At 34.4% G+C, this 13,188-nt stretch overlaps 3 protein-coding genes across 10 annotated transcripts in view; all 3 read right to left on the minus strand.

Annotated features, from left to right (window-relative positions):
• Nucleotides 1-2,382: 2,382 nt before the first annotated feature.
• LOC116841924 (major facilitator superfamily domain-containing protein 1-like) lies at nt 2,383-8,008 on the minus strand. 2 transcript variants are annotated; one of them, XM_032810415.1, is made up of 8 exons: nt 7,853-8,008; nt 7,634-7,784; nt 5,259-5,535; nt 4,471-4,887; nt 4,059-4,370; nt 3,709-3,821; nt 3,369-3,604; nt 2,873-2,917 (listed from the first exon to the last, which is right to left on the minus strand). In XM_032810415.1, the coding sequence occupies exons 2-8, from the start codon at nt 7,767-7,769 to the stop codon at nt 2,873-2,875; spliced, it is 1,536 nt and encodes a 511-aa protein (XP_032666306.1). In that variant the 5' UTR covers nt 7,770-7,784; nt 7,853-8,008. The 2 variants fall into 2 exon arrangements, with proteins under 2 accessions (XP_032666307.1, XP_032666306.1); XM_032810416.1 differs by lacking the exon at nt 7,853-8,008 and having other exon boundaries at nt 2,383-2,917; nt 7,634-7,769.
• A 1,155-nt stretch (nt 8,009-9,163) lies between these two features.
• LOC116841930 (chromatin complexes subunit BAP18) lies at nt 9,164-11,240 on the minus strand. The gene is made up of 4 exons (XM_032810431.1): nt 11,100-11,240; nt 10,360-10,451; nt 9,686-9,784; nt 9,164-9,588 (listed from the first exon to the last, which is right to left on the minus strand). Exons 1-4 carry the CDS (start codon nt 11,115-11,117, stop codon nt 9,315-9,317), a joined length of 483 nt encoding a protein of 160 aa, XP_032666322.1. The 5' UTR covers nt 11,118-11,240; the 3' UTR covers nt 9,164-9,314.
• Nucleotides 11,241-12,149: 909 nt separating this feature from the next.
• The window catches only part of LOC116841929 (probable RNA methyltransferase CG11342), a 34,905-nt gene continuing 33,866 nt past the window's right edge, over nt 12,150-13,188 (minus strand). For 6 of the 7 annotated variants that reach the window (XM_032810430.1, XM_032810429.1, XM_032810425.1 and 3 more), the window contains one exon: nt 12,150-13,074. In XM_032810430.1, the coding sequence (XP_032666321.1) occupies nt 12,526-13,074 (549 nt within the window). In that variant the 3' untranslated portion in view covers nt 12,150-12,525. The remainder of the gene's footprint in view (nt 13,075-13,188) is intronic. The other variant, XM_032810424.1, reaches the window with a different exon arrangement.

The following is a 13,188-nucleotide window of genomic DNA, read 5'->3' on the forward strand; positions in this document are numbered from 1 at the left end:
TGACCTTGACCTGACCTTCGCTACGCAACCCAAGGTCAAACTGATGTGATCAGTAAATACATCTTTTTAAACGCCACAACTTTTATCTGAAACATTTTTTTCTAAAATGCTTAGTTTTCGAGATATTTCACCGGTCCGGGACTTTTTGAACACCCTGTATATATATATAAGTTTTTTAGGATATCATCTGTTTTTGTACAAGAGCTATATTAGACATAATCTTGCAGTAGATTGATAAAATAATTTTGTTTTTTTATTCTAATACGATTATTTATTTTCAATCTGTATTTATATTTAAAATATATATTTTTTCTATTCTTATTTAGAATGTGTCCAATTCAATGCAAATTGAGATAAAATGTATATGTCAGTTATTGCAAAAAAGTATGAATATAAAAAAAAGAACAATTTATTAATTACTATATTTAGAAAAGGTCCCACCAATATCCCCGTTATTTGTTTTATTTATTGATATAACGTCTTCTTTACTGATATAATTAATACAAGAAAGTTATATAAATATTCTTAGCATTTTTTTTAATTTTCATTACAATTTGTAGCATAAACTAATTGCTAGATAACACACATACACATTCTCTCTTTCTCTCTTTCACACTTACACTCATGACGTTATCGAAATCTGCTGTGCTGCCAACTAGCGGAAGATTGTTGAAGGAGCACATTTTGAGAGCCATTTTTCTGTCCAGAGAGTGGCTTCGCGTAAATATAGGCCTGTTCTTTATAGGGCGCGTTCAGCGGAAAAAGCGCTCAGTGAACAATCAACGATTATTGGTTCTGTTAGATCCCTAAATCAAGACCAATTACATTGGCTGCGTTCAGAAAACATAGCTGATCAGTGAGCGGTCAGTGATTATTGGTCCTTACTGTTAGATCCCTAACTTTAGACCAATTACGTTGATTAATTACTCAACCGTTGTGTAACCGCTGTATCTCCTGAACGCACCCATTGACGAACTGTTTTGCAACTGTTGAGTTCGCTGAACGCACCTATAGCTGCACTGCTGAACTGGTGCAATATATTGAAGTGAGACAAATATACGTTTTCTCACTCTAACTTATTATACTAGTTCAGCAGTGCAACTACAAAGAACCTTACCTATATCACAGCCGCTCAGTGTTGCGGTGGCAGTTGCGCTCAAATCACGACTGTGATTTTTTATTTATATATATATATATTTGCTTGCTGGATGGAAATACTCTGTTCTGATTGGTACATTTCTGAAGATGGATGGAAATGCACCAATCAAAACAGAGTATTTCCATCCAGGAAGCAATCCAGCATGAAAACAAGCATTGTACATCATTGGTTTACGATGCTGAAAGGCAACTACAGCAAAGTCTGAAAATATTCAACTTCGGAACAAGAAATATTAGCAAATTGACTAATCGGGAAAATTTGGACAAGTTTAATTAATCGACTATGATTCGTTACTCAATTTATTGTCCATATTTCTTTCTTTTCAACGAACGTTATTTCTTTCAGATTCAATATGAAAATGTTTTATATCATATTTAGGATATTATAACTTCAGATAATTGGAGTTATTTTCCAATAGAGATATATCATCTAGAGATAATATCTAGCCAATATATCAACTATGGATATGATCCATTAGACTCTACAAACGTCTCGGATAATTTCGTAAACTAACAATAGTAATTTATATTTATAACCAGCGGCACTTATTCTCTATAAGCTTTCTGAATTTGACTTTATTTAGAGACACTTTTATCGATAAAAGAGCTTTAGAATAAGGACAAATATGTTTTATGAAGTTATAATTTGCTAAATCTTTCAAAATTGATCTTAATATATATAAAAAACTTTCATAAAAATTCTTAATTTTAACTCCCTAGCAAACATAACGTTACATGTAACGCAGTACATGTTAGTTATAATTTCCTATTTTTTTTCAATAATGTAACTATTATATAACATGTGTTACATAAACAGTTACATTGTTGAGTAGGAAATTATAATTAACATATATGTTACATGTAACGTTGTGTTTGCTGAATCTCGTATGGGAATCTACTTTGGACTAGTCTATTTCGAACGCTGCAAAAGAAACAGGTATGTGATCGCCGAATTATTTGTCCTCTGATTAATAGTGCTAAAAATTAAAGATATTGAGCAATATAATAGTAGTATAACGCTAATAATAGTGATAAATCTTTTATCGTGTCATGTTTAATCCACGATAAAAATATATTTACGTCTCGATATCCCCGAATTTATTTCATCAACCTTTTTCTTTTTCATCGCGAAATGACTGTAAGAAATTTGTGTTTAAAGGAACGGAAAATAGCAAAAGATGAACAAAAGGATTTGTTATTTTGTTAAAATGGTAGAACAAAAGGAACCATTAGACCGAACATTCATTTATTACAAGATTACATCGACATCTATCACACATTACTTACATTTTACACATTAACAAGTAGTCCCTTGCAACATTTGATTTTTTTCAATCAAATATAGGTGACGATTCACGACCAGCATTTATAAACAAATGCAAAGCGATTGTGAAAAGCAACATCAATTTGAAATATTACAGTCCAATATCAATCAGGATTATCAAAGAGATGCTATAACTCTACCATGTCAACAGTTGATATATATTATACAGCTTATACACTTTTATTAATAAAAAATATCAACTCTACTAATCATGATTCTAGTTAATCAGCTGTTCAAAACGAAATTCTATATGGAATTGCATTACGAAATTATCACAGATCAAGCTGTGTAGTAGGAAGACACAGTGAGCAAATGCCTCAACGAGATTTAAGAGATTTTTGTCGTTTAAACACCTATTTGTTTCGCAAATTCGCAGCTAGATCTAACGTATCATCGTAATGGTCGATGAATCGGCGTTTTCACATGTGGCGGTACCTAAAATAAAATATCGCTTTCTTTCTGCAAACCGTTTTAAGGCAAACGGGAAAGGACCCAAACAGCACCAAGTCAACTATTAGTCGACTGTCAGTTGGCAGAAAAAGTCTAAAGTCGACTTTAAAGTCAGAGAATGTCAACTTTTAGTAGACTAAATGACTCGACTATAGTCGGCCGTTAGTTAGTCAAACAATACTCGATTTAGAATTCGACTTTATGTCGACTATAAGTCAATTTTCAGCCAATGTTATGAAATAGTCGACACTAAGTTGACTTACAGACGATAGTTAAAGCTATCCTAGAAAAAGACGGTTAAACATCGACTTTAAAAAGTCAACTTAAGTTGACTAAAAAAAGTCGACTATCAGTCGGCAAACAGTCATTCGTGCTGTGTGGGGATTGATTGATTGTGTATGTAGAATAATACATAATAGTAATGGAATCAATTTACCATCGCGCCAATGCGTGACAAGTACCGATTCCGTATACTGATGTCAGACTGCGGTTGCATAAGCTCATCCGCCGAGAGATCCCCTGAGCATTCCGGCAACAGTTTCTCTCGCTCCAGACTTTCGGGCGTGCAGCGGATCGCTTCGTATCGTTCTCTCTGTCCAGGAGTCATGTTGAGATAACCACCGCTCGTTGCTATGTCCGATACCCAGATTGCGGCGGCGGTTATCAGCGAAACTGTTCCATCGCGTGAGGCATATGTTAATTGAAAAATTTTGATGACGGTGAAAAGCATAGGTCAGCGTTGTTTGAACTCCACAAGTTCAAGAGAAAATACTCACCCCAGAGCCAACCGAGGAAGAACATCTCGAGCATTAAATATCCCCCCTTGTCGACGATTATGCCAGCTAAAATCGCAACTATAGCGAGACCTAAATTTTGTACAGCTTGCGCTCTGCAAATCAATGAGATGACTTAAAATCTTGACAGTTTTGATGAAACAGACACATCGCGCGAATGCTATTAACGCGTGCCTTATCAATTTTAAAGCACATTGTTGTATTATATCCCAAATTTTATAGCCAAATAACAATGTATCTCATAATAATTGTGACCTGAACGGGAAATTTAGCGCAGGTCACCGGTGGCCCACGTAACGTGGAACATGTTAAGAAGCATGTGAATAACTTACATTCCATACGCAGTGCCGAGTTGATACTCCGGTGTAACGAGAGCAATCAACGGCCACAAACTGCTGGCGAGCATGGAATACGCTAATCCCATGAGAACCATGCATACATATGGATTCACGTAGGTAAACGCGAGCATGCCGTGTGCAACTATAGTAGCACAAATACTGAGAAACACCCATGTCACGTTTTTTCCAGTTTTATCTACTAAATAGCCTAAAAGGGGCGATGCTATCGCCGATATAGAGTACACGAGAGAATTCACTGTATTCGCCGCAGATGGGTCGTACTCATATTTTCGCTCAAAGAATACTCTGAAACAAAGTTAATGATGCATTTGATCCTTCTCTCTTTCTCTCTCTTCTAATGCATAGGAATGTATGAAACATATGAATTAGTTTAGAAACGACTTACTTGCCCAAAGCAACAAAAGGGAATATTGCGACGTAATAAGCGATACAGATGATTGCGACCAACCAGAAGATCATCTTGAAATCTTTGACGTCTGTTAGACTAACGGCTTGCATTTCGCTTCCTTCTCCACGTCTGAGTAGTCTTTCAGCTCGTTTGTCCATCAAGCCTAACAAGCAAGCGCATATCATCGACATCACACACGTGCCAGCAGCCAGAAAGAGGACTACGCCGATACATTCTGGGCCTTTGTAGTATTGAGATACATAATTGTATATCGGCTCCATTACTAAGAAGTTTACAGTTGATCCCACTCGTGCGAAGCTCAACTGTAGCCCGAACACCATGTTCAGTTCTTTACCTTTGAACCACAGAACAGCATAACTGTTCTGGGCGACTGCTAATGACTCAGCGCCGATTCTGGAATAGAAATGCGATTTTGAAAGGACTTGTAACAGTGCGGAAATACAGAATACGGAATAACGAAAGAGATACTGTGATGAATTATTTTATGATTTATCTTAAGTTCTAAAAAAAGAGAGTCGTTATTAATACGAGCAATGAGGCATTGAGAGAGTTTTGAAATATTAGAATCGAGTCAAAACAATTCCTCTTTCGAGAATCCAAAGAATTCAATTTGTTATTCCCGGGCCATTTAGTGTTAAACGACATCTATAAATTATTTTTCGTTTATATAAATGATATCTTATGCATGGTTTATGTTGTCTACAAGTAGACGTAACTCTGTAGAAATTAAATGCTCGGTCAAAGAATATACTCTGGAAACGTACCCAAAGATGAATCGACCAAACATCATCAGCCAAAAGGAATCGAAAATAGCACCGGATGCGAAAACCACTTGGCCAATCAGTGTGAGTCCCATATATATAACAGTACCTAGCCGAATTCCAAACACACTGTCCAATAAAAATCCACCGATAAAACAGAGGATCACATTTGGCCAGGAATAAATAGAATACAGCAAAACAAATTTGCTAGTCGACATATGTAAGTCAGTTTTAAAATTGTCCTGCAATGCTCCAGGATTATCAAAGCAAAAATAAGATCCTAAAATGAGAATAATTGAAATATTATTAAATTTATATAATAAATATATAATGTCTGTGAACTCGGTGCCATGGCTGGTAAAGTGGCTCGTATCGTAGATCTCACTCTGATAGACTAGATTTTTTATTTGTCTCTAAAGGAAAGAATCTAGTAGTGTAAAGTCGAGAGACTTCTCCCTGGCTATATAACAAAGGCATCTTTGCCTCTTCTGATCCGATTAAGATAGCAATCATAGAGAAACGTTCGCACAGGAAGTGTAAAATGATATCTCGTCGTACAGGAACGGCATGTTCCTTCGAGTTTGGAGATCTACATCTTCTAATAACACTGATAGGTCATTGCTCAGAAAGTGAAAGTAAGCATCTGCCGTCAAACGACGAAGCAGTCTGAAAAATCCAATTAGATGATCAGCAAGGATTCCAGCCCACACACTGACAGTAGGTCTGTTCTTCTTAGCTGAACTGTCTCAACTGGTGCACATTGGTGCAATAAGTTAGAATGAGACAAATATATTTTGTTTCACTCTAACTTATTGTATCAGTCTATACCAGTTGAGACAGTTTAGCTAAAAAAAACAGACCTAGTGAATTGCTGCTGCATGTGTGACCTTCGGCAAACATGCGAGTTTTTCAATGGCTAATAATGATTGTTATGGAAGTTGAAAACTCCGCTTCGAGAAACTGAGATTCATCATTAAATAGCACTCTTTCAAGAAATGTAAAATCAGCATTATTTTCTCACAGTAATCAATTACAAAATTGTACTAAAGTCTCTTGATCTGCTTTATGAAGTTCTTGAACGGACTGACAGTGATAGTAGGTTCTTCTAAAAAATTCTATGAATTACATCTTTAGAAATACGCAGTATAAATCTTATACTAATAGTAGGATTTTGTCTAATGGTATTCAAAATAGTTCTTCTAAATGAACATTCCTAATATATTGCCATCAGCAGGTTGTGATGCAATTTAATCTATTATCTTCTAACTTCTAATCATAATACCTAATATCCTATACCCTCCTATTATTGTCATTTTAAGCTTTTAAGCTATGAATCTCCTATTTCTTGAATTCTTTAAGCTACAGCTAATGTTCTACGATTTGGTAAACGTCTATTTAGAAACTTTTCGTCATACTGAGCTCTGACTTTGTGTTAATTGTCTAAGCATTCGCCCAGGACAGAATAAAGAACATTAAACATTTACTTCAATTTATGTTTTCTTACGAAAGCAACTTCAGTCTGTAATTCTGATACCGTTCAGATTCGGATATATGTTTATTAGGCATTTTCCATTTGTCTTCATGTGCTAAAGCTACTGTACCATTTTTGGCATTGAATTCAAAGACACTTCGTATAATTAAATTAATAATAAATATTAAATGAAATCCTACTCTCTTTTTAAAGTTATTGATATATTACAACTGAATATTAATCATGAATCTCTTCATGTGAACTTGATTTTATTAATCATGCAATGTTTTTCTCTAGTGTGATATTAAGAAAAATAAATAATTTGATAATAAGATAAAGACAATCGTGAAAATAAAAACAATCTTTTCCTCCAATGTGAACTCATGAAAAGTAACCAATTTCATATATTCTCAAAGTTGGATTTTTCACTTTTACAGGCTCATACTTGGAGAGAAAATTCATGATTGACAAACAAAAATATATTTTCCAATATTATAGAGCTGCTCCAATTAGACAAATTGATGTATTGTCTGCTGAAAGACACAAAGTTCACAGTTGAATGAAGATAATGCATGTATGCATATTTTTGTTGTGAGTCATCTGTTCTCATAACATTTGTATATGGCAACATTACTAACTGCAAAACTGCATGATAGACTACACAAAGAGCATTCATAATACGCGTTATCTAAGCAATGTTAGATTTTTCTCTATGATTAATAGCAAGACAATAATGGCTGATGCATAATTTCTTTCTCACACATATGTGACACACAAGTGACTCATATACATAAGGAAACAAACATAGACAACTGATATGTTATTCAACTGGTTCATTTTTTTTAAGTTTTAGAACAAAAAATAGACAAAATGACATATAAACAAATATGCATGTGCCGATTCGTACCGAATCCAAGAAGACACATTAGTGCCAGTCCCAAAAATCGGTAGGGCGGCCGTTTGGGACTACAAAATCCTTGCAATGCTATCTCGTCCTCCGATCTGTCCAATGTGTCTGAGTTTTCCATTGTTCCTCCCTCCATCGTTGTGGCCTGCCACTTGTTGTCCGATGAATATCGTGAACAATTTTTGCGTCAACGAATCAAATTTAGAAAACGTGGCTTACGTTGCAACGAGATAGACGTTCTTTTCGTTTCACATTGCACAATCCCACGTTCGTCACGACTACAAGATCAGCGACTGCGATCGATAAACGACACCGATCGACTATTGCTCCGACCGACGCCTTCAACAGAAGCTGGTATCTGTCATTATTGTTGTCTAGTCGCAGCCAGTCGTGTCTAGAAAGCCTTTAATAAAAATCGTCAATTCATCACGTGACCGAGCATGCGCTGATCGGCTGAGGATACGATAGAAATTCATACCTTAGAGAAAAGGTTAGAATGAAAGTGACAGAAAAATTATTAGGTAAGAAAATAATAGACTGATGGAAAAGTTGTCATATCTTGTTGTTGTGTCTTTTCCTTTGGTAAATATTTACATGTGTTACATTTAATTGCTTGAATGTTCAAATAATGTCAATATCAATGGTCTTGCTTTAGCATATACATTGTAAGAATATATTACAAAAATGAAAGAGGAGGATAAAAAGCTTAAAATTTCTATTTGTAGAAAAAAATTAATATGCTGCATTGTGCAGCCAAGTTGTGATAAGTTATGGAAAAGTATTCGTTATGTTCACATTTCCAAAAGATCCAGTAGTGAGAGAAAAATAATGCATCATTGTTGGAAGGAAAGAGAGTTGGAAAGCAATAACAAATCACCGTTTATTATGATAAATTGTTTTTTTTTTATTTTTAAATCTTTTAAACGTGTTTATATAAAAAAAAGTTACAGTTTTATCTAAATATTAATATAAAGGCTTGTTCCTTAAAGCCATATCCCGATTACAGATTCTCCTTTTACAAAATGAATGAGTTTCAGCACTACCATGATCTGTACCTTGGATGTGTGCGAACTAAAATATGGACCAAAGAAGTTAAAAGAATCATATTTCCCCCATTCTACTTACAAACTGCAGATTGTCATGTATACTTCTGCCATATGCCTGGTATGGTTAAAAAAATGTGATGCACAAAATCACCATAATAAAAAAAAATGAAATAAACTTGCAAATAGAAATGATATTTCCCAGATAGCAAAATATATTCATTCTGAGCTTATGTTGTTCTCAAAACCTAAGGACAGGAATATACACCACTGCAGGCTCATATGTGGCTTAGGTCACAGATATCATTCATGTCATGATGTCAGAAAAATACCTCATTTAATAATAATCAATGTCACGTCAAGAACTTGCAAACATAATTTGATGTTATGATCTCGAATGTACCTCTCGAATGCCTGAATAAATTTTCAGGCCTTTTCATGACTTTGCTCAAAATCGAGATTCCAACAATAACGAGACGGAAAGAAATATATTTTTTATATATTTATTATGAAAGGTAACTTACTAATCTTGTACAATTAATATATCTATAACTTAGCTTAATTAATAACAGAATAAATTGCAAAAGACAAATGAAGATGATGATGATAATGATGGATGAATCACCGACTCAAGTTAGTTATGAAGTGACTTCCTCGGTAGCTCCTTCAAATTCTAGCTTTACTGGACAATCATCCTGAAGTCCTTCAACGTCTACCTCAGTCTCGGATGCGTTCAGCATGTTTAGTGTGACGTCCGCCGATTTTCCTATCAGTGTCTGATTTACCGTTTGCTGTTTTGACAGTTGCTGCTGCTGAACTAGTGATTGCCCCGTCGGAGGAATTATCTGCTGCCTGATAGGTACTCCAGCTTCTTCAAATGCTTTTTTCTTCAGGGTAGTTCGGATCTGCGAACTGCAAACAGTAGGAACGGTACAATCGCGGTCAGACTCAGGCTGACGCAGAAATTGAGGAATGACCGTTGTTTCGATGGCTTGCCTTTGAAACTTACACCGTCCGACTCTTGATGTGCTCGCTTATTTTGTTCAAGTCTTCGCTGAAGGTCTTCACCGAGTGACGGAGCATCTCAATTTCGTCGTCAGTCCATTTACTACGCATCAAGGAAGGACGGGGAATTACGAAAGTAGCGTAAAGCTTGCAGTGATGGTATTACAAATACCACCACGACAGTCATGATAATATCGCGAATATTTTACATGTAGGTTTTGAAGCGTCCAGTAGTCGGCATTCGCTCTGTTCACGCCACCCTTGCGCGGATTTTATCAAATATTAAAGTATATGAGAACTTATTCATTATATATTTATTATTATTACTACTTATTTATTAAATCTCTATATGCTTTAATATTTAATAGAATCAGAAGTGCCAAAAACAAAAATAGAACTGAATGTTTTACCTCAATTCTCTTTCTCGATCACATGAATTTATTCATAAGTCATGGACATCAGTAAGATATTAGAGTTTGTACAATCAATATTCCTAAATAACATAAGATATAACAGAATCATTCTGAACATTCTGAACTTCATAAAACATTCTGAAGTTTAAAATGCCTGAAGAATATTTCAGTATGTTTTAAAAATCTCAGAATGATCTCAGACATCCTGTGCGCTATTTGGGATTACATTCTTATAGACCATGATATTATTTCATATTTAAATTACCCTGCTGGAGAGTCTGTAACTGGGTGTAGTTGCATTGTGAGCTCGCCTAGTTTACTGAAGGCTGCACCAGCTGCTGTGAAAATTTCACCCACCTAAAATTAAATAATGGTTTGTTAGTTTCATAAGAGAATTATATACATATAATATACAAGATATTTCGAAATTAAATGCTTTAACTTAAAATATTAATTTAGAACCTCAAAATAAGAAAAAATTCTCTTCTGGAGATATGCTTGTAAATATTTTGTTTGAGATATTTATCTTTAATCATATTGTACATGATACAATATTATATAAGGATATCATTATATGATATCCTTATGATATTGTATAATATGATTATATAATTAAAAATATAATCTAAGAAAGAAGATCAGATTTATAACTTCTCAATCAATTAAATTCAAAAAACCAGTTACTATCAATTTGACATAACCTTATCCAAAGACATAACCTTATTCGCATCAATTATTTTTTTTACTAGACGTGTAAATTGTGACTGTCACTTAAATATCGCATGAAAGATAAATTTGACATAATTATTTAAGTATTTCTCTTATCACGATTGCAGAATATACATAAATATATAAAAAATATCAAATTATCTTATATGTCTATCTGGAAGTGATATCTTTTTAAAGTGGCCATATTATGAAAGGATTGCGTATGCTACTAGATAGTAGAACATGTAATGACAAACTAATTGAAACTGTTATAACATACGTTTTTTATTGATTTACCTTGCTTGCGGAATTCATGTTGTGTATTTGATGTTATACCTAATTTCGACACATGAGCGAAAACTTTTGTACACTACTGTCATCTTACGTCGCTTTCGTGATCCTTTTGTGATCGTACAATCGGTATGCTCTGCTTTGATATACTTTCGATATATCATCAAATAACTTGCTTTCTTTCTTTTGTTGTGCCTCGAGTTTCAAATATAATATAAATTTCACATGCGGAAAACATAACAAATGTTAAACCAAATAAGAATAAATTTAAAGTTGGTGCGGTTGGTAATTCTACTTTATCGTCGTGGAAATTTCACGAATGTTTCTTTCATAACTCAGAATGATAACTTTTTTTTTATACTTTTTATATAAAATATTATGAAATATAGATTGTATTTAATAATTGTGCAATATTACAGAAATATCGGCAATATTACAGAAATATCGTTTTTCATCCTTAAGGAGATGCAGAAATTGAAAACTTTACCGTCAGAATACTGACATTTTACTTCAAAGTTTACGTTGCATTGGTTGTACAGAATTATAAATGCTTTTACGCAATAAAAGTACATGCAAAAATAAATAGGAGCATTATTTAATATGTGATAAAAACGAAAAAAAATTTAATATAAAATGTCAAGCTGTCAGTTTTATATATATATATATATATATATATATATATATATATATATATATAACTAATATTTACTTAATCTAAAAGAGTTCCGCAGGTTGTATATGCCGAAAGTGTGGATGCTCCAAACAGAAAAATTTTGAAAAACGTTGCTGTACCTTAGCATCCAGCATCCAGAATTCAGAAGCTTAAGAATATCGGAGAAGTTTGTAAAAAGATTTCTGACAGATGAGGAAAGACACATGAGGTTTTTTTCCACTGAATATGGTAAAATAAAGCAACACATTTACGTAAGATCTGTACGTGCAAAAAATACGAAAAGGATAGCGCGATTGTATTAGTGACGTCTCTGCCTTATCGACATTATTCGTATTCGTCCTCGACTTCAGTATCTTCCCTTAAGTATTAAATGAGACAAGAAATAATGATTAGAATTTATTTAATAAAATCACATATTTCCATAACGACAAAAAGTAGTCGTTTCACAAAATATTATCGAAAAAATTACTAAAAATAAAATAGTCGTTTCGTAAAATATCATTGAAAAATTTCCTATGGGAGTTGAGTAATTTAGATAAGATACATAGCAAGGTATATATTTTAAAATGCATAATACTAATGTCTTATTAATGAAAAAGAAGAAAAATTGTTCAGTTACGCCTATACATATGTATTCCGATGTGCATCTATTAAAATCGATTTCTTCTTGTAACTTATTGTACTCATTACTACTCATTATGTAATATTCATTCATTTTTTTATATTTCTACTTATTTCTATTTATTTCTTAGTTTAGTTTTATTGTTTTCTCTCATAGATCAAAAGTTTACGTCCCCATTCATTGCTCTCGGTAATGGCAACTTTGCGAAAGTCGCAGAGTCTCATTACTATATTCTCTATGTGCTTCGCCGGATCGCCGGTGTACTTGAGTCCTTTCAACAATGGAAAGTCCTCTGACTTGGCTCTTCTTAACCTTCTCGACGCGTTCCTGTAACACCTCCAGGGTTGTGGCTCAATGACGATCATTTCTGCGAACGCGCAAGCTCTCTGCAAAAATTTCTCCAAGCCGTCGTCACCGTGATTCAGGTGAATCCACATGGTGATCGAGAAGCAGAATACTACGTCGAATCGCCTCTTACCAAGTCGGTACAAATAACTCGTCAGCGTCTCGCCACAGTCTTCGGACAAAAAGTCCAAACACTCGAAGGCCATGCGATCCGGCTGCGAATTTCGCTCGCGCGCTCTCTCGATCAGAATTGAGTCCAGATCCATGCCGAGTAAAGAGATCTCGGGCTGATCTTGAGACATAGCCTTCTCGAGGAAATCGTACAGAACGTATGTGAGATCCTACAAAAATACATCGTGCACGTGATTAAACCAATTATACATGCGCGTGTATTGCATATATATATATATATATTTATTTATTCTACACACACACACACGCGCGCGCGCGCGCAC

This window comes from Odontomachus brunneus, unplaced genomic scaffold (genome assembly GCF_010583005.1).
Source record: "Odontomachus brunneus isolate Ranch 3 - 2012 unplaced genomic scaffold, Obru_v1 Obru_scaffold_019, whole genome shotgun sequence".
Lineage (NCBI taxonomy): Eukaryota > Metazoa > Arthropoda > Insecta > Hymenoptera > Formicidae > Odontomachus > Odontomachus brunneus.